Source organism: Alosa pseudoharengus, unplaced genomic scaffold (genome assembly GCF_046254945.1).
Source record: "Alosa pseudoharengus isolate Yale_2024_CS ecotype anadromous, Long Island Sound unplaced genomic scaffold, YU_APseudo_1.1 YU_APseudo_1.1_scf_11, whole genome shotgun sequence".
Taxonomy (NCBI): domain Eukaryota; kingdom Metazoa; phylum Chordata; class Actinopteri; order Clupeiformes; family Clupeidae; genus Alosa; species Alosa pseudoharengus.
Window position 1 is genome coordinate 18,072,699 of NW_027468576.1, and position 21,263 is coordinate 18,093,961.

The following is a 21,263-nucleotide window of genomic DNA, read 5'->3' on the forward strand; positions in this document are numbered from 1 at the left end:
AATCTGCTGGTTCACCTAGAGGTAAACAATATGATGTGTGTGTTTGTGTGTGTGTGTGGTGTTACGACATTTACAGAGGGAAAAAAACTGCCTTTTTTTTTTAGATGAAGCTCCTGAGGATATGGGACGAGTCTCAATGAACTCCAGTCCTTCATCACCTTCACAAGTCTCTGGTAAGTCAGAATGATCCCTCTGATAACTAGTTCCATATGTTTGCTGCATCTTTCATGCATGGTCCTGTACACCATAAATCTTCCATTTGAATATGCAAAGACAGATTAAGCTTAAATACATTGTCACTGACACTGTGTGCATGTTGGAGGGGAAGAGGTCACGTTTAGGGGAAAGGTCAGAGTTCATTCAGGTGTTCTCAGCACTGAAACACCCTCTTCCCTCTTCCTCAGGGACTATAGGCATGGCCAGCAGTGACAAGTTCAACGTGATCACGGTCCACGACTCAGGTCGCAACTGGAGTGAGGAGGAGGTGGACAAGTTGATAAGCATCTGGTCAGAAGAGGGCATCCGTCGGCAGCTGGAGAACTCCACGCGCAACAAGAACATCTTCGTGCAGATCTCGCGCCGCCTCCTGCAGCAGGGTGTGGAGCGGGACTGGAAGCAGTGCCGCACCAAGTACAAGAACCTCAAGTACCTCTACCGATCTCTGCAGAGGGGCAAGGCGGACATAGGCGACCCTCGGCGCATCATGAAGTACTACGATCAGCTGGACACCATCTTGACCAGATCTGCCGGCAGCTCGGACATGGGCTACATGGACACATTTGAGCCAACTCATACGACCGCTGTTGTGAGGATTAACAAGCCCTTCTTGGCTGCCGGCTTTGAGGAGCAGGTCCCAGCCAGCCCGGACCCTAAAAGCTCAAGGGACTTTGTTGCTGTTCAGTATGAGCCACGGGTGATGGTCGAGAACATCCTGAGAGGCTCCAAGAGCATCGATGCAGTAGAGGTAAAGTTGCAGGAGGAAGTGGAGGTCATCTCAAGGAAGTCAGATGGAACGCTTCTGAAAGCCACCCTGGACACTCCCTTCATTGAAGAAAGTGCCATCCTGCGTAATGAAGGCCTGAACTACAAGGCCATGAGAGGTAATGGCTTTTAAATAACCGATTTACATCTAAATGTAGTCAAAAAATCTCAGTTACATTTTATTTAGCTAGTGCCAATAACTGGGCTCAGAGTTGTAGTCCCCAAACACTAAGGACACAAGGACAAATCAGGAACAGAAAGAAACCTTGAGCAGAACCCAACTCATATGAGCAAACCCATCTGTTCAAGGTAATGTTACTGACAAAATTCCATAGTATGCACAATATGGTGTGTGATAAGATGGTATAGTTTGCATACAATGGTAATCGTGCATATAAATGGACAGACATTTGAATAATTGGATGTAAAACAGCTTAGTGGGTATACACATACTGTGTTCATAGAATTACAATTATAAGTAATATTATCAGTTACTCGCTCTGGAAATCAAATCCATGGCCTTGGCTTTGGTAACATTTTGCTACAACTGCTGAGCCAGCTAAGCAACTGGAACATAATTCACTGAAGGTCAGTCATTCTCAACAGGCAGCCTCAAGGCATGCCTTGAGAGGAGTTACTTCAAACAAATGTAATTTATCAACTGAAATTTATAAGGACAGCTTTTTATACACTTAAATTCATCTCTATTTAAATTTGGATAAGAATGAGTCTTTAAATATTTGGCATTCATATTTTTTAGGGCTGTCAAAATAATTAATCGAAATTAATCAGTTAGTTTGAGAAAAAATAACTGATTAAAAAAATGAGTGCAGATTAATCGATTCCGTATGACCTTTGACCCCAAGCCGTTCTAGTCAGTAAAATTTAGACTGTAAAATGAAGGAGAGAGAAGAAAACGTGCTGCCTGGATCATTGATTGGAACATTTACTTTTAAAAAATGGCCTGATGGTGTTGATAAAAATAGTGTTGAAAATAAAGTCCTCTGCAATGTCTGCAGCAAGGAATTTGCATATCACCGGAGTTCATCAACTCTATAGTCGCACATCAATGCAAAGAAATAAGTGTTGACATTGAGGGGAGTGTTAATTTATTTTCATTGTGTCCCCTAGGTTATATCTGTGCCCTGAAATGCCTTGTATGTGAAAAAAAAACTTCTTCCCGAAGCACTGTTGAATTTATTTCCTCAGCATATTAGGTCATATCATAGATTATTATGGCCATTATTTGAACAGTGAAAATAATAAAAGACTTTAATGTCACTAATGCTGATTATTCAATGATTCATTTAAATATTTAAAATACTTTCACAGCAAAAAATATATATATGTGATTAATTTAGATTAATTAATCACAGAGTATGTAATTAATTAGATAATTTTTTTTAATCGATTGACAGCCCTTATATTTTTGTTTTACGGGAATGGTGGAACCTATCAGCGTTATATATGGAAGTACGGATGAATGAGACACATTACATAACAACAAAATCTTAAAAGCAAAATGATGCAAAAATTGGTATTCACCCCTTGTCATCTATTTTAAATGTACTGGGTACTGTCTCATTGTCATTTTTCAATGTGCGAGGGTTTGTGAAAGTCTATCGGACTGCCCTGAATGTTGGAAAATTATGCTGAGGGACGCTGTGTGGCTGATAAGGGTCATGGAAGCATGTAAAATGGAAATAACATTCTGCTTGTGATATTTAAGGATCACTGAGACAGCAATTGTTTTTTTTATGTTTCTATGTCTAATGGGATGAGTTTGTCTGACTGCATTGGAAGTTATAATGATGACAAGCAGACAGGTTATCATATCTACCTATGGGGAGACCTGGAATATTTCACACAGGGAGGCCTTGTGGGCAAAAAGGTTGAGATTCACTGCTGTAGGTCACACTCTGGCAAAAATGTTTTTTTTTTAACTACAAGCAACTGGGTGAGCTAGATCAAAATTAGTCTCATTCATTTATTTTTAAAAATTCTAATATAGGCCTGTATCTTTTAATAGCTTGTTGCCATCACCAGAAGGTGGCGGTAATGCACCAAGCTGTTTGCCAGCTGCCGTGAAACAAAAGAGAAGGTGTAGGGAAACCAGGGCTAATTCCCTCTGGTCAGGTGTGGATAAAGCAGGCGCAGTCAGAGTGGATGCCTCCACTGTGTAATCAGAACAAACATGCAAAGCAACAGCCTACGGCCAAAAAAATCTGTGTCCAAAAAAACAAATGAAATGAAAAACAAATGAGGTTCTGTGCAAACTCTGCCAGGTAAAGCTAACATATCACAAATCTACCAAAAGTATGCATAGCCATTTGAAAGCAAAGCACTCAAAGCACAAAGTGGAAGGTCAATCAGATCAACAATCAATGTCTAGCTTTGTCAGCAAGTCAGTTTAACGTTCGACATTGCAGAGCATGCTGCAAAGCGTGAACAGGTCTCTCTGTCTTTGTGTCAAATGTTATAGCTCCCAGTGAATGTCTAACAGTATGTTTGCCTGAAATAAATGGGCATGTCCAACACCGTAAAATTGGCTTCTGTATGCATGTGTGTCTGCAGAGATCGCGGAGTCCACGTCGTCACAGACAGACCACACGGTGCCGAACCGGACAAGGAAGAGGAAGGCTACTGATGAAGGTTGGTCATCATAATGATCTCCACACTGCAGGGATGGTGTCCCTCATTTAAGTCATGAATGGCTTAACATGTAGGCTAACTACCCACGGTGTGATTGAGTCTCATGACCTGGGAGAGAATAAAAATCCTAATTCAATCTACTGATGAGAAAAGAATGATGAAGAAAAACCAAGAGAGGTCAAGACAGGTCATGGGACAAAATATTTAACCTTTAAGATATTTCTACAATTTTAACATACAGTAGAGTTATAGGAATACCTTCTCTTCCTATAATGCACAATAACTTGCATCTGCACACATTTCAAATTGAACTTTGTCTGCAAATGACATAACAGAATTAGACCAAGTTAGAAAAAGCTGGGCCAAAACGAAACAAGCCCCGTGAGATGTGCAATCTGAGTTTGTCACGAAATGATTTATTCCTTAAGAGCTTCAATTTGAAGATCTGGTAGCAAAGCAGTGGGTCTCATGAAGTAGTCTAGGCCCCAGCCTATGGCCTATTGATATTTTTGTCTCCCTAGATCATTTGTTTTAATATGCTTAGATTTAGACTTAGATATTAGCCTTGGATAGTGATGTAAAGACACTGTTCATTATCGATGAGTAGTTCATTATAACCTGAGAGTATTTTTTAATTGTATTGTTTTAAATATTAATTATTGTATTTTTTTTTATTGTATTTCTTAGACAATGTGCCTCTCAAACGTCTCCAGCGAGACTTGGACGACGAGAATGACAGCACCAACTGGTCTGGGTCTGGAAACGTAGACTTTCAATGCAAAGAGGAACAGGATCAATACATCCCAATCATTGAAATCAGCTCTGTTTGTTCAATGGCTACACCATCCCCAGCTCAGGTGCGTTAAATGCTTACCGACGATTCAGTGGGGACTTAAGACCATAAAAAGAGGGCAGCAGCGACTGACTGAGCTGTCTCATCAACTGCTTCCAGAAAACTATTATAGCGCTTAATTTGGTTAAACAAAAAAGTTATATCAATGTTGCCAATATGGAATGGAAGGGATATTTCTGCAGAGCAGAATGGGCTGAAATAAAGTCTCCCCTCCCCCCCCCCCCCCCAAGATAATCCCAACCTTGAAAGTGTTCCCAAATGCAAATGTATCCAATCAGGACGTGCTGACTAGATGACAAAATGAGTCAGTGATAAAAGCTATCGACTGATTTGGGCAACTGTAAAGGTTATCGATTATTTAATCAAGTAATTTCGTCAAAATGCAAGGTATATTTTCAATCAGAAAGTCGTTAACCAAGTTTAGCACAGATGACAAAGAAAGTTCAAGTAAAGTTGGTCGCACCTGTGTTGTAATGCAACAAGTCCTAGTGTTAAGACCTGGGCAACATCCAGTTGTGTGGGCCACTCTCCGGCTGCCACACATCCAAACACCCCGCATTCTTCTCCGATGCCTGACTCCTCAAATTCCATGCCCAGTTTCTGCCGATAGATCCCGCGAAGGTCCTTTAAGGTAACTGCGTGGTAACTCCACGCTCAAAACGACAAGCACGTGCTTCTTCCTGAAATTAAAAAAGGTTCAAACTTTACCGGCGTCAAGTAAGTGGCATGAAATACATACAAACAAAAGACACAGGAATGCTGCTATTTCTAATTCCACCCTCGCCCAAAGTTAGAGCAAAGTAGAGCTATCGATTGTTGATGCTACAACTCTACTTACTCTGTATGCGTAGGCTACTCTATACGTACTTCTTTGGCAGAAAATCAATCACGGGTGAATTGGGTAACGAAAATGTAAGGTTGCAGGTTTACAGTGGAGAGAAGGGTAAAACAAACTTATACTGATACTGATAGAATGACAACGTCAGGCTAGATAGAACAGTCTCATTTTTTTTTTAGCAAAAGGGAGGACTATCCACGTGGTTGGGGCAGCATGGTTCCCATTGGTTTTGAATGAATCTCTCTACAGTGTTTCGTAATTAGCGACTCAAGATATATGAATATCGCTTTCAACTCTGATAGCTGCTAGCTTGTCTTTGGTTGCTCGCGTTTCCCCATCAAGTCGGCAGGTAAGCTGGTCAACTTAGCTGGACAGTTTGTGAAGATGGTAACGTTAATGGTAGAGAACATAAATGTGCTTTTACTCGCAAATTAAAAAATCGATTGTTATTTTGCAGGAACATCGATATATAACAGATATGGCGTCCTCCACCTCAGGTACGAACTTTTCCTACGATCAAACTTGATTTTCCAGCTGCATTAAACTATCCGCCCCTCTGTTTGTACACAAACTTTTTCTACCTTGTTGTCAGCAAAAGTGTTCCTACGGGTATTCCACTCCGTTGCAATTATTCTTCATTGTATTAATTGAAACTGTGGTTATGCTATAATTTACCATTACACTGATTCTATCTGGCTGCGAAAATTCTGTTCTGGACTATTCATCATTATTTTGCACATCGAGTTGTGTTAAGTTGAAGCGGCCATGTTGTTAAATCTCTCTTTTTTTTTAACCTGTTTCAAATAGAGTTGAAACTTGGCCAGAAACTGAACGAGGGAAAGACCAAGCAGATTTTCGAGCTCCCGGATGAGCCTGGTCATGTCTTGGTGCAGTCGAAGGACCAGATCACGGCGGGAAATGCGGTCAGGAAGGATCAGATGGAAGGGAAGGCTGCCATAGCCAATAAGACGACCAGCTGCGTGTTCAAGCTGCTACAGGAAGCAGGTATTGATGATTACCACGGTGTTTGAAAGATTTCACTGAAAGTCCCAGATTCAGACGCACACACACTCTCTCTCTCTCTCTCTCTCTCTGCATTGACCAGTGAGCAGTTCTGTCATGAGCCCAATGCTCTGTCTGAAACACAGTAACAAACTTGTATTGTTTGACACTTGATTTGCAAGCCCACAGTGTTACTAATTTGAAGATGGTTCCCACTTGCCTCAGCAGTTCTTTTTTGTGAATCGATGTAAGTGTGACCAGCGTGCATCTCATGATGCCGGACTCTGGAAATGACTGCCTTGTGACACAGCCATACCTTCTTTAATCAAGCTGACCGTGATGCTGGTCTCTCTCTCTCTTACGCACACACACACACACACACTGTCACTTTTTTATCACTTTTTTTTTTATCACTCTTACATTTTTCCACACATTATTAACCAGTCCGTAACTGGGTCAGACTTGACCTTCTTGGTTCTGTCTGTTACGTTATCAGTAATGATTCCCCCTCTTATTCTCTGCAGTCATGTCTGTGAAGCCTTGTTATAAAAAAGGTTATGTTGTAATACTCACCACTTTGCTACTATTTTATTCAAGATTGCTGATTGTGCTAGATATTTCAGTGCGATCGAGAGGCCTTTGTACGTGTGTGTGTGTGTGCGCACGCACTTGTATGTTTTCATAAGCAAATTATAAATTGTCTTTGCCTTGTCTTTTCACAAATGACCCATTTAATATCCACAGTCCACAGATAACAGATCTTCACACTAAGACTTGGAAGGCAAACCAGTTGAATGTTCATGTTTAATTTGTCATTTCTAATCAACCTTGCCTTTGTGCCGTTTGACCTTCATCCACCCACAGGCATCAAGACGGCCTTTGTGCGACAGACCTCGGAGACAGCTTTTGTGGCCACCCGCTGCGAAATGATCCCCATCGAATGGGTATGCCGGAGGGTTGCCACCGGCTCCTTCCTCAAGAGGAATCCGGGGGTGAAGGAGGGTTACCGGTTCTCCCCTCTCAAGATGGAGATGTTCTTTAAGGTGAGTGGGTGTTATGAGATCAAAGTCTACTACACCCATGTGAAAAAGCATGATTTGATGTTGAGGTAATTGGATTAGGTTGCTGACGCGCACATGAATCCCATTCCCTTTTAAACTGGTAGCCTAGTTTGCATACTAATGATGTTGGAGGTGATGAATTGGACCATTTTAGTTTGTCATATTTAAAGTTGCCAATAAAGCTGATGTGGTAAATCTAGAAGACATGAAAGTATTTCAGAATCTTCAGTCTACTCTTCCTCCAGTCTACAGTCTTTCTTCAGTCTTGAAACCAAACATAGCAGCCATATCCTGAATATGCTGTTTCTTAATCCTATCCTGAGCATTCTCACTGTTAGGGTTGTGCCGATAGACGATATCATCGTCCATCGTGATGATTGACAGGCATCACGATGGAAAGCAACCATCGTGATGCCACGCCCCCACATGCCAGTCACTAATTCCTGCTGTAACAGGCTAAAACATAAAAAAAAACTTTCCCTGAAAATGAAATTGAGCCTACTTTAAAGGCTGTCAACCAAACAGTTATCACGTATTAGTCTACCATCTTGTAAAATAAAAGACGTATTAGTCTACCCTCTTATTCAAATAATTCCTGACTGTGACGTGAATGTGTAGCCTAATTGTCTTTTTGTAGCCTACATGTCTCGCAAGCCTATAGCCTACATTGGACTTAATAGGTAGCCTAATGTTTTAGCAGAAAATATAGATTTATTATTGTTAGGCTACGACTAGGACATTCTAGCGCTCAAATATTTTTGCAAGGCTACAGCGAGCGCCAAATGCGTCCTTCTCCTCTGTGTTAAAATAAACCATTTCTTTAGTTAATTATAGGATCAGAAGGTAGCCTATTCGTCTTTCACTGTATGGCTTGTATTTCATGCATTTAGCAAAAGTCCCAGACAGCAGCGGAGTGGTAATCGGGATTCGTTATTTGTAAAAGTGTTTTTACTTTGCCCTCCTATATATAGCCTGGACTGCGCGATCGCAGCCCTTTACTTTCACTTCCCGCCGCCCTCATAGTCAGCATAGACGGTAGCCTGATAACGTGGGATGCTGCATAGTACCAAGATTTTAAATGAGTGACCACGATAGTAGTCTTAAGTAGCTTTTTTGCTGGGCCCAGCAAAGGCTGGCAATGTGTAATATTCCGCTGGTCGGTGCACACGCAAGTGTTCAGATTGATTGTCTATCCGTCTTTCACAACAATTTTCTTGGAGCAGATCTTCCACACAACTTCGGTAGCCTGGTCAGTATGTCTCTCTTAGCTGTCCACTTTCATCAGGCCGTATAGCCTATATAATATATTTTTTATTTTTTTATGGAGAACATTATAAATGTATTTCTGTACAGACATAGGCTATAGGCTAATTAATTAGTGTTTACCACACTACCCCCCCCCCCCCCCCCCCCCCCCCAACGATATCATCGTCCATCACGATGTTTTACTGTACACATCGTCAAATGCCAATTTAGGCGACATCGCCCAACCCTACTCACTGTAGCTGAATTTACCAAACCACTCCGCTAACTTACTACAAACACCCCCTCAGGATGACGCCAACAATGACCCGCAGTGGTCAGAGGAACAGGTGTTGGCGGCCAACTTCGACTTGGCCGGCCTGGCCATTGGCCGCTGCGAGGTGGACATCATGAACCGTAGCACGGTGGCCATCTTTGAGGTCCTGGAGAGGGCCTGGGCCACTCAGAACTGCACCCTGGTGGACATGAAGGTAAACTGCACCTGATTGGGCCAGTTGGTTCTGGACTGTGGTGGCTTATTGATTGTTTTCTGGGCATTTATAATATGTTTATTTGCCTAAACCCCATGGTTATTTGATAGTTCTTTTTTGGGGGGGGGCAGCCGTGGCCTACTGGTTGGGGCAGCCGTGGCCTACTGGTTAGCGCTTCGGACTTGTAACCGGAGGGTTGACGTTTCGAACCCCGACCAGTAGGCACGGCTGAAGTGCCCTTGAGCAAGGCACCGAACCCCTCACTGCTCCACATGCGCCGCTGTTGTTGCAGGCAGCTCACTGCGCCGGGATTAGTGTGTGCTTCACCTCACTGTGTGTTCACTGTGTGCTGAGTGTGTTTCACTAATTCACGGATTGGGATAAATGCAGAGACCAAATTTCCCTCACGGGATCAAAAGAGTATATATACTTATACTTACTTAACCTACAATTCTTTATTATAAAAAGTGTATGTTGATGAGCATGGACTTTTTTAGTTTTGATATTTAAGGCCATGCTGTCAAGACTGTTCTGCATCTAAACTCTTTGGTCTCCTACTAATGACATAGATACTGATTATTTTTGAATCCTGCTGTCTGCTTGCTTGCAGATTGAGTTTGGCGTGAATGTGACCACCAAGGAGATTGTGCTGGCTGATGTGATCGACAACGACTCCTGGAGACTGTGGCCAGCTGGGGACCGCAGCCAGCAGAAGGACAAACAGGTACGTGTCTGCAAGCAGCAGGAGCGTTGACTCTTAAATTATGTTTAAACCATGTTGCGGCAAAATTATTTCCTCCCCATTTTGTCCTTGAAAGGACTTTAATAGATTGGATATGGGCGCTGTTGTTGTCGTTTTGAAGGATTGAATGTACAGAGAGTTAGAGATCCTTGCTATAATTTGAATGCCTTATTACGTCAGGCGTCAGGCATCAGGCATCAGCCGTCTGTATGAAGTCATATTTATCAACATAATACCAACTTTGTAATATCATTATACATTTTCAATAGTTAAAACTAAACTGGGCATAGCAACCCAACCCTGCTTCAAATTTGTGTTTGATTGAAATTCTTTATTGACGTTATTGTACAAAGAATGGTTCTTTTAAAAAAAAAAGAATAAATAAAATATCTTTGTACATTATCGGTCAAAAGGTTAAACACATTTCCATTATTTCCATTGTGGCTGTGTTTGTCCTGTAGCGTTTATGACTATGCTCTGGTTCACTGATCTGGAAGTGTAATGTGTGTGTGATGTGTCTGCCAGGTTTACCGTGACCTAAAGGAGGTGACTCCTGAGGCCATGCAGATGGTGAAGAGGAACTTTGAGTGGGTCGCTGAGCGAGTGCAGGTAGGTACTGAATCCATGTGACGTCTCTCTGCTATCTCAGAGTTTTATCATCACCACTCTAATCAGTACATAGACTCACATGACCTTGTCTGACAAAGGCTATCTTCTGTAGACTGCCCCTGCCCCAGTTTCTGATCTTCTGACCCCAGATATCCCTGAACAGTGACCCTAAATGGCCAGCCCTAAACCTCAAGATCTTTTGAAATAGGAGATCTATAAATTCCATTGGTGAACTCCACAACCTATGATTGCACCATGTCTATTTGAACATGTGGCACATTTTTGAGAAATACAAGTTTGTATGTCTTTGTAAGTTTTGGTTTGGCGCCATCTGTTGGTGACATTGTATTACACAAGATGTTTTTCTATTGCTCTTTATCACATTATGTGTGGTCATTTGTAAGATCCTATTTACCCTTCAAAGATGTAACCACTGGACAAAGTCCTGGCTTTAACACAGTGCATAGTCTAACTTGTACTCATCCGAGGGTGCTCTGTTTATCTGTATAGGTGGTTATGATTAAGTCTTTTATGTAGCCAACTTATCATTATCCCCACCTGTCTAAATCCAGTTGATGGTAATTTTGATACCATAGATTTAATAGAGACCCAGTCAGACCAATAGTATGAAAAATCAGGAACAGAGTTTATTTACAATGATTCGCATCAAGGGAGAGACAGCATGACTTCACCTAAAGATCCATCAGCTGCTCTAACTAGACAAGGAAATAGTTAGGGTTTAAGTATCCTTCCAGGCTGACGGGAGATGGCGTTGGTCATCCCATCTCACGTGGACTACACTGAATCAGACTCTGATTAGTGGCAACCTGGCAATCTGGAGCAGATAGCTACTGACGCAGCCATGTAGAACAGTGAAACACTGCAAAGACATAATATTCCCGCTTATCTCTAAATACAGGGACAGTACAGATATCATACAGTCATTACATAGAATCATACTTTTAGTATCAAAGTGACCCACTAATGAGAAATGCAGAACATTAAACCACATATTGGAATATTGTGCATAATGTTCTATTCCACTTTCTCTCACAGTTAATGTTCAGATATACAGATGTGCAAATGGGATGCTGTATAATTAAGCAATATGGCTCGAGTGGGGTTGGTAAAGGATATACTCACGGCAGTGCTGCATGTAACCACAGCTATGAGTATATCCTTTACAAATGCCACAATCACAAGTGCCATATTGCTTTTTATGCAACAGTTCCACTGACAATTAAGCAATTTTAAAGATGGCCTTGCATCCAGTCAAAAATTAATAAATAGTTTAGCCAGACCTAATGGTTGTAGAATACTTAATTTGTGTGTGTGTGTGTGTCTAGCTTCTGCTGGAGCCCCAGGCTTCAGGCCGGGTGGTGGTGCTGATGGGCTCGACCTCAGACATGGCCCACTGTGAGAAGATCCGCAAGGCCTGTGGCTCCTACGGAATCCCCTGCATCCTCCGGGTCACGTCTGCACACAAAGGCCCAGATGAGACCCTCCGCATCAAGGCTGAGTATGAAGGTAAGGCACCCCAGACTGCCAGTGCAAATGCATTCCTGCATCATCAGGGTTAGTTACGAGCTCATTTGGGTTAATAGTGATTGGCTCATTCGGCCATTAATGTGAAAAGAGAGATGCTTTCAGAATACTTTTCTGGAACGTCTCTTGGGAAACTACGTTGCCTTTCAAGCCAGAGACACCAGATTTCTTTACTCAACGTTACTTTGTTTAGCTTAAAAAGGTGAATTTGGCTAAATGGATAGATTTAATGCTTTTTATGTAATTTATTGGGTCCTATTTCATAATATCCAAGTATAAGACCTTATTAAAATGCCAAAAAACAACCTTAAAACTGAAGAAGCATTCACACTCTGAGTTTGAGCGTCTGTAGTTTACTGGCTTATTGCCCTTCAGAGGGGTAGTCCATGCATCACCATTGCTTGTTTGTTATTTTGTTGCAAACTGTCTTCAGTAGACTTCATTGTTTGAGTGTGCTGGCCTACTTTAGATGACTTTGATGTATTTCAAGGTTGCATCTGTTTTCTCTCTTAAAAAAAAATGGCTAGGTCCCGTTATCTCCCGAGATTGAATATACAAGGCAAATAGCTCTCAGGATCCCTGTGGCCTTAGACAAAGCAAAATATTCAAATTGATCAGGCACAAAATCTTATGGGATTTGAAAATTGCTTTTAGCCTTTTTCTGTTTGCTTGGCATTTAGCACCTGTTTTTTTAAACAGTCTAGCTTGCTAGAAAACGACGCTCTAGGGACAATTAGTTCGGAGCACCGCAAGGCCTTATCAGTCATTTAAACGCTATAGACAATTTCCCATAGGTAGAATAAATTAACAGTGGCACTGTCCACTGTTCATTTACTTCCCATGTGTGGATTAAACTGAACCATAGACTGTTCTATATATACAGTCTATGAACTGAACAGTGGCACTCAAAGGCGGGGAGACCAGCCCCTGTGGTAATCCTTGTCCGGGAAACTGCCCAAGCGACAAAAGCATCTGATTATCTCTCTCCCAGGGGACGGCATGCCAACTGTGTTTGTGGCGGTGGCGGGCAGAAGCAACGGCCTGGGCCCGGTAATGTCGGGCAACACGGCCTACCCAGTCATCAATTGCCCACCCATCACTCCAGACTGGGGGGCTCAGGACGTGTGGTCGTCCCTCCGCATGCCAAGTGGTGAGTAAGCCTCAGCAGGGTACTGGGGGATGGGGGCAGATCTGTGAATGTGATGGTTGCTTGGTTAAGTGGGATAGGTGCACCTAACTGAATTAGAGTTTGATGTTGTGGAATTGACATCATCCCACATACAAAGAGAGAACTTTGCCGTGTGTGGTTGGGGGATGGGAGGGCATGTATGTACTTATCTATATATCTGTGGTTTTGTTTCTCCATTAGGGGAGAAGGTGCACCTAAGTAGTGTATGTATGTATGCATGTATGCTTGTATCTATCGGTGGTTTTGTTTCACCATATTTACTACTCTGATTGTTCTTTAGGGCTGGGTTGCTCCACCATCCTCTCGCCAGAGGCCGCGGCCCAGTTTGCCGCTCAGATCTTCGGTCTGACCAACCACATGGTGTGGTGCAAGCTGCGTGCCTCTATGCTGAACACTTGGATCTCCCTGAAGCAGGCCGACAAGAAGCTCCAGGCCTGCAGCCTTTAAAGATTCAGAGTTGTTGGGTTTGGAATTGTTTTTTTTTTTTTTACATTCCTATTTCCATTCCAGTCCCCATGATCCTTATTGTGTATCATTGGTAACTCTTCCTAGTGGAGACGGTCTAAGCTGTGCATTGCTAACACTATACATTCCTGTGAATAAAACACTAAAACTATTCCATGATGTGCATGTATGATTGGCTTTACTTGGTCATTAAGGGGTCTCCCAATAATCACACATTACTACTGTGTAGTAGGAACTGCTTATTGTCGTGTATTTTTCAATGTTTACTTTTTCAGTTTAGAGAAACAGATGTTGAGAGTAAAGTAAAGGTGTGTTTATACACATGCCAGTGGAGTTCACACTGTTTAAACAGGAAAGCAGAGGTAAGAAACCCCATTCGCATCTGACTTCAGTGATCTCTCTCTCTGGCTGATCAAAGAGAGTGGGCAGGAGGCCTTGCATGTACCTATCTCACTGTGTCTCATCCACACACCAGACACAGATGGGAACGGCAAGAAAAATGTTTTTTATCAAGTTGATCTCCCTCATTCAGTGAAGGTATGGGGAGATGAAAGAATGGGGTCTGATCAAAGCCCAGAAGATTCTACATCTGAATTAAGATGTTGGATCCTTGCGCATCTACGGAACAGAGCGAGAGGGCTTATCTCTGTTCAGTTAACAGACCAAGCTTATTTTATTCAATACCTGTGACTCATCAAAGCCACATTCACCTTTCTGAAATGGTAGCATTGGTAATGGATCTTAACCACAATGAAGCACACAACTTACGTCAAAGGGCCTTGTCTCACCTCACTCATATTGAAGCTGGATTAGTTTTGCTATTGGTAGAACAAGGTTACTTATCCATCTGAAAGGGCTGGAAAAAAGATGGTGGTGGCTTCAAGGGAAATGTATATCTCAGAAGCTGGGCCATACCACCTACACATAAAAATAAAACCTTTTTGTCAAGGTCTTAATTTCAAATGTGGCAGCTCAAAACAGGTGGTAAGTGAGAAAACAGTAGGCCTACATGGGTATAAGATTTAATTCTAGAATTTAGATGGTTCATCATTTAGGAGATTAATCAGGTGTCATCAATGTGGAAGCATCACATTTACTTACTTGATGTATACAATGAAGTACACTCAGTGATTAATTTGTGCAAGGGTTATCAAAATATAGATTTGAATCTGTGATGCACTGACAGAATGACTTCCAACCAAAGCCTGAAATTATACTAAGCAGTGGTGCTATATTCAATATAACCATTCCATTGGTATCTTCAGTTTTTTCTATAAACTGAGCAATTTCACAACCTCAGGGTTTAGTGAATCTGAAGTCAAAACACTGCCATGTGCTAGTCTGCGCTCACAGAGTGATTTTGTCTCGGGGCAGCAGCCGTGGCGTATGCTGACGCTGTCTGCTAAACAATATTTGTTTTGGGGTTTGGAGGTAAGTGTGTCTGGAGCAGTGGTGGACATTACTTGAGTACATTTACTCAATTACTGTACTTAAGTCGCTTTTTCATGTATCTGTACTTTACTTCAGTATTTCAATTTTGTTAAACTTTTTACTTTTACTCCAGTACATTTCAAGGCCAAATATCTTACTTTTTACTCCACTACATTTTGTGACAGCAGAAGTACAGCTGAAGTTCCTTTTGGAAAAAAGACTGTCCAAATACATGTATATTTTCTATGAAGCGAGCTAGGCTTTAAATAATGGTGTTGCATAACCTATGTTATTATCCACTATTTACTGTACCTTGTTGACCCCTTTTCACAATATTGATGTTATCATAACTAGCCTCTTGATGCCATCGAGCAAATGATAGACAATGATAGACAATCTGACACTATCAAACACAAAAGGGAACATCTTGATTTGGTCTGAAAGTGTAAAGCATTCAACAAAGAAAAATGTGGTTACTTTGAAATATCTAAGATAAGATATCACATTAGTTTGTTTTTAGTTCTTTCTACATACAACAATTATTAGCTGATTTTGTCCTTGAATGGAGGAGAAAGGCTTAATGAATGCCTATGTCTGTGCCAAATCATTTCAACAATAGTAAATGCAACTGTATTAGTCATAACACATTTCAAGACTTTTACTTTCGATACTTAAGTACATTTGAAGGCAAGTACTTTTGTACTTCCACTCAAGTGGAAATGTAAAAGGAGGACTTTTACTGGAGTAACATTTGACCATGTGTATCTCTACTTTCACTCAAGTACAGGATTTGTGTACTTCGTCCACCACTGGTCTGGAGACCACTACACTTGCCATTGTTATTCCAGAGGTCGATATAAAGAACACTGAATTGAAATGAGAAAACAAAGCCCTTACTTTATAATTAGCTATAAATAATCAGTTTATCAAACAGTTGTTGGATAATCAGTTCCCCATGGCTTGCAGGTATTTATGCCTGAGTGTAGATATCGATAATCAATATGCAGGCGATTTCTTCTGGGATGATACCGTCCTCTGACTATTTAGTATGACCTCATTTGTGGCTAATTAGTAGGGGAAGGTGCAAGTCGTGTGCTACAAAAATTCAATAGCTGTGAGACAAAGGTAGTGTTAAATTTAACCTTTAACCTAATGGCCACACCAAAGAAACAAGGGGGAAATAATCTTGTGGCTCTTTGGGGCAATAATAATACTTCCATCTAACAAGTTTTGGTAGCCTACATACCATACCTCAACCAGTCAACATGGATGGGTCAATAAGTTTGTATAATTAAAAAAAAAGAAGTGTTTTAATCAAGCGTTTTAATCAACGCAGGACATATAGTCATCCAAATGGTTGAACAGACTATCCTGAGCCTTGAAGAAATGGGATTTTCAGATAACACAAGCCTCTAAGGTCACATTTCAGTGTTTTCCACCTCAGTCTGGGTTTTTAAATCTCGGCTCTACTAATTAAAAAGACATTTCATATCTTTCAGACTGTCAGGGGACACAGAGCACTTAACCAAAAATCGCTGTCCTACAGACAAATTAGATCCCTTTGAACCCTTAGATGTGAATATTTCTACTGCTCTCATGTGGTTAGTAAGTGAAATTACACTGATCACTTCACAAGATTGCACATTTTGGAGAACTATATGTCAGATCTTTTATTGCTAATGTCAGACTGATTTAGCTTTGAGTGCCGCACAGACAATACTATGTAGGCTACTATATGGCTTTCATTAATGTCTGTTATTAATGGTCTCCTGTTGTTCCTTTACCCATGGTCAAGACATATGTTACAGCATTATTTTTTCTAAGCCTCAGTGTGATTTTGTTTTTTTATCAAATAAGTTTATAAACAAAGAATCTGTCAGTGTAGCCTAAGATTTTCCATCTTGATTCAATAGAACTTTCAAACAAATTTTCCATCATGATTCAAGCAAACTGCAAAAAAGGATGACAGCATAACACAAGAGGTCTGATGTTTGGATGTGAAGAATAATATAATTTCAATTGCCTGTTGAGAAAATTGATACACGAGTTTAGAGACAACATGGCACTTTTAATCCATAAAGTGGTGAGGTATATGTCCTAAATAGGAAAGTCTCATCATCAATCATGTTTAATCTTGGCACAGGAAATGCCATGTTCTCTACCTGGATATCGTGAATGACATTGACTTTTACCAAATGAGGCGGCATGACCTTTACTCCTAAAACCATCAAGGGTAATTGCAATGTCTGTTCCTCTCATTGGTCTGCTCTCTCCTTATTGCTGCCCAAAGATGAAATGTTTTGCAAAATACTAGAGTGCGTCTTTCAAATGGTGATCCTAATTTGGCTATGATTTGGTTACAAATCACAGAGGGTTTTATTTAGGGTGTTTTCTTAGCTGGAGTTTGTGATACAATAATGCTCTCCTCTGTGTGCCTGTGAACACCCTAGATTGGATTAAACAAACAACTGCCTATTTTTAAACTTCGTGTCACATACATGGTTTTGCCTTTTATCGTTTTCATAGGATTATCTCCATCTCTCGTCCCACCCCCTTCGACCCCCACCCACCCACCTCTACTCTCTCCCTTTCTCTCTCTCGCTTTGGGAGTGATAGTGCAGTCAGACGTAGGCTACTGGTGGAATGCATGGGAGAGGAGAAATCCGTGCCGTTCATCGCTGAGAGAGGGAGACAGGGGTGGTGGCAGAGAGAGGGAGAGACATGGCTTCCAAAGAGACATCCTCCTGTTTTGTCAGCGTTTCCAGGGAACTCACAGGTAAGAGACGGGGACCACGGCTACACCAGTTAGAGCATCACCGTCCACATCCACGGACCGATGGGCTTTAGCAAACGATGCGGTTTGTGTGTCTAGCTGCGACCTAGGCTACCTGACGCAACGCACGTTTTTAAATGTCATTCAGCATGCTTATGTTGCAACCTTAGCTTTGTGCTAAATTATTATTTTCTTATTCACGGTTTAGGTTTCTATGCTCTGGGAACTGCATGTGATAATGAGCAAAGCTACTGTTCTCTGGGCGATGTTGCCCCGCGGGTTGGCTCACATTAAACCCCAGCCTAAGGCCATATTCGTTGCGTTATGGTAATAATAATAATAATCACATAGGCTACCCTGAAAATATCACATTGTCATCTTAAAAATACGCACGCAGAAAGTGCTGTGTATGCACTGGCATATTGAATATAGCATTGGCACCGAGTTTCTTTTATTGTGCCTGTGTATGTAAGTACTCAATATGCAATCATTTTTGGTGTCAGGAATACTCGCAGCCTGCTGGTTTTGTTAAATGCTTGCGCTGGGTCCCGGCCCCCTTCACTCACTCACTCACTCACCCGCCCCGCTCTTTGGGCAGACGTCCGGGCCATGCCATGCTGATGCAGCCGCGGGAAACATTAGATCACTACGCGTTAAAAACTCACACACTCACAAAGATTAGCCTCTCTCTCTCTCTCTCTCTCTCTCACATACACACCACTCTCTCTCTCTCTCTCTCTCTCTCTCTCTCTCTCTCACACACACACACACTGAGACCGAGGCTCTTAATTACCCCTGATAGATCTATTAGCTACTATACCGTAATTAGAGTAGGAAGGGAATCCCAGCTTTTCATTTCACGCACCTGTCAACCCCATCCCTCCTCTAGCTTACAAAAAGCACATATGCCACCCCTCATACCTCCTCTGTACTGCAGCTTGCTAGTTCTCATCGTGGGTAAATAATGCATGCTACCTCGTGTTATTACATTTAAGAGTGTATATTCTACAAGCAGCAAGTGCAGGTACATGTCTCTTTGCAGTGTGCTAGGAGCACACTCAGTTTGTTACCCACTCATCCATTCAACCACAACGCTTTCATGCCATTTTCTTTGCATCTGGCTTTCTTTTTCTTTTGTGGTCTGTTTGTACTGTAGGGGTCAGGAGCTCACATTTCAAAGATCAGCATATGTCTAGGAGTGTTTTGAGATTTGCATGACTTGGCAAAAATCTATTAACTTGGAATTGAATATGATGATGATGATGATGGTGTGTGTGTGCGTGTGTGTGTGTGCGTGTGTGTGCATGCATTTGCGCATGCGTTTCACTAACTGTTTGTGTAAATGTCATTTGTGCCAATCTTATAAATTGCAGTCTGCTGATGTGAGCGCTTGACTGAATGTTTTACTAGGCCCAATCCATAAATGTCAAGGTTATGTTTCTAATGATGATGGACATCAGGTTAAATCGACTATTTCGGAACTCATCAACCGATGACAATGTTCACCTGAATATGCATATTTTGGTTAACATTTTTCCCTGTTCCTTCTCACTTGTAGAAAGCATCAGGAAGCTCATCGACAAGTCTTCAATCAAGTTCATTCGTGGGATCAAACTTGAAACAAAAAACGGCAAATCAGAGGACAGGATATTGGTAGGTGCACGTAAGCATTACTTCCAGCGGTATCGATACTGAACTGCCGTTCAGGCTGTCCTTAGCTCTTTGCTATGTGCCTCTGCCTCTCAGTTCAGTGTTATTTCAGTTTAATTTTGTTTATGATTTTCTTTTGGTGCCTCTTGATTGACTCAACATGTGGACATACACATGAACACACACACACAGCGTTTTGTCACCATTTTCAATTTGAGCCACTGTATCTATCTGTGGGGCATAGAGGACTGTGTAAGTTGGTGTGAAATTGTTCAGGCTATGATCGTTTCCAGTCTCTCCCTCCCTCCCTCCTTTCCTTTCTCTCTCTCCTTTCCTCTCCCTCTCCCTCCCTCTCTCCTTCCTCTCTCCCTGCCTCCCTCTCTCTGATGACCCCCCCCCCCCCCACACACCACCACCACCACCATCACCACCACATTTTTGGAGTCGGAGAGGGGAGACCGAGTCCCTCTCTCACTCTGCACTCGCTTTTCATCAGCGAATGTGGGGCAGAGAAGGGGGGAACTCGTTTCCTATCCTTGGCTCTGCCAGATCACGCCATGCTTATCTGGGCCAGCCCTGCCGCTCTAAACATGGACCGGCACCAGCACCGCCTGGGTCCACCCCGGGCCCCCAGGGGGAGCTGTGGCGCAGGCTCAACTGCGACGTGCGGCCCGCGGCACACACAGAGCGGACCATATGCCCATGTGTTTGAGCAAACACAAACACGCACACACACTCACTCTCTCACACATACACACACACAGATCCCTTCATTCCGATGCAGATAGGTGGTAACTGTGCTCCGTTCTGCTACCAAGGGTTGATCCCAATCCAACAGTAATTATTTTTGACTTTGAGGTGAGGAATCTTGATGCAGGAAGTTTTCTAAGCCTCGATGGCTCCCTTTGAGGAGTTCATCTTGAGCACAGAGCACAGCAGTCATCAACCCCCCCACCCCACCCTCCTCTCTTCCTCTCAACCATCTCCCCAGCTTAGTAGACCCCCCCCCCTTCCCTCCCTTCCCCAAACCCTCTAACTGGTTAATGATTCATCATGTGGCAAGTTGGAGCATTTTGGCGCATGGGCCCTTTGATATATGGGGGGCTTTGATAAACGCTGTCTGCAGGGACTCGCCTTCCAGCCTTCGATGCCTCTGAAAATTGAACACTGAGGAATATTTTAGAGGATAACTGAAAGTGCTCTCTGCATCCATGTGAACCAACTGCTGATCCCATTTGCCCCCTGATCAAGCTTTAGTTTGTGCTTTTTTGTGTGTGTGTGTGTGTGTGTGTGTGTGTGTGTGTGTGTGTGTGTGTGTGTGTGTGTGTGTGTGTGTGTGTGTGTGTGTCTCTGTGTGTGTGTGTCTCTGTGAGTGTGTGTCTCTGTGTGTGTATGCGCGCGCATATTCATTGCATAGGCATATATTTATGAGGGATATATCTTGGCTTTGGGTGACAGTCTCTGTTCTTTGCGAGTAGAAAGACTTTGTGCAGATCTCTAGTCTTGGTGGCATTCATTTTTAAGGCCCTCTTACATCAGTACAGTGCGATATTATTTACATACAGTATAACTGTCTTGGCTTTCAAAAACAGAAGGGCTGACAAGCTAAGACTTTTAACTCTTGCCTTTGAACCAACACCCTCCCACGCAGATTTACCTTGATTTTTCCGATCCGATTTTTTTGACTTGAGGTCGGGGCGATATGAGTGAATGAAAGCTCTGAGTGTACTTCCTCTACT

General features: G+C 42.2%; 3 protein-coding genes across 5 annotated transcripts in view; 2 read left to right on the plus strand and 1 right to left on the minus strand.

Moving 5' to 3' along the window:
* Positions 1-5,094, minus strand: part of ppat (phosphoribosyl pyrophosphate amidotransferase) — a 12,539-nt gene extending 7,445 nt beyond the window's left edge. Inside the window, exon 1 of the mRNA XM_076278222.1 lies at positions 4,950-5,094. Within this exon, the coding sequence (XP_076134337.1) occupies positions 4,950-5,077 (128 nt within the window). The 5' untranslated portion in view covers positions 5,078-5,094. The remainder of the gene's footprint in view (positions 1-4,949) is intronic.
* Positions 1-13,821, plus strand: part of paics (phosphoribosylaminoimidazole carboxylase, phosphoribosylaminoimidazole succinocarboxamide synthetase) — a 15,048-nt gene extending 1,227 nt beyond the window's left edge. Inside the window, exons 3-15 of one of the 3 annotated variants that reach the window (XM_076278219.1) lie at positions 105-173; positions 405-1,100; positions 3,556-3,633; positions 4,321-4,490; positions 5,782-5,821; positions 6,132-6,329; positions 7,191-7,369; positions 8,941-9,120; positions 9,731-9,844; positions 10,388-10,471; positions 11,818-11,998; positions 13,008-13,166; positions 13,486-13,821. In XM_076278219.1, coding sequence (XP_076134334.1) covers positions 105-173; positions 405-1,100; positions 3,556-3,633; positions 4,321-4,490; positions 5,782-5,821; positions 6,132-6,329; positions 7,191-7,369; positions 8,941-9,120; positions 9,731-9,844; positions 10,388-10,471; positions 11,818-11,998; positions 13,008-13,166; positions 13,486-13,652 — 2,315 coding nt within the window. In that variant the 3' untranslated portion in view covers positions 13,653-13,821. Of the gene's footprint in view, positions 1-104; positions 174-404; positions 1,101-3,555; positions 3,634-4,320; positions 4,491-5,115; positions 5,204-5,586; positions 5,674-5,781; positions 5,822-6,131; positions 6,330-7,190; positions 7,370-8,940; positions 9,121-9,730; positions 9,845-10,387; positions 10,472-11,817; positions 11,999-13,007; positions 13,167-13,485 lie in introns of those variants that run through there. The other 2 variants (XM_076278221.1, XM_076278220.1) reach the window with 2 other exon arrangements.
* Positions 13,822-17,757: 3,936 nt separating this feature from the next.
* Positions 17,758-21,263, plus strand: part of LOC143117521 (capping protein, Arp2/3 and myosin-I linker protein 3-like) — a 36,597-nt gene continuing 33,091 nt past the window's right edge. The window contains exons 1-2 of the mRNA XM_076279266.1: positions 17,758-17,877; positions 19,433-19,527. Coding sequence (XP_076135381.1) covers positions 17,823-17,877; positions 19,433-19,527 — 150 coding nt within the window. The 5' untranslated portion in view covers positions 17,758-17,822. The remainder of the gene's footprint in view (positions 17,878-19,432; positions 19,528-21,263) is intronic.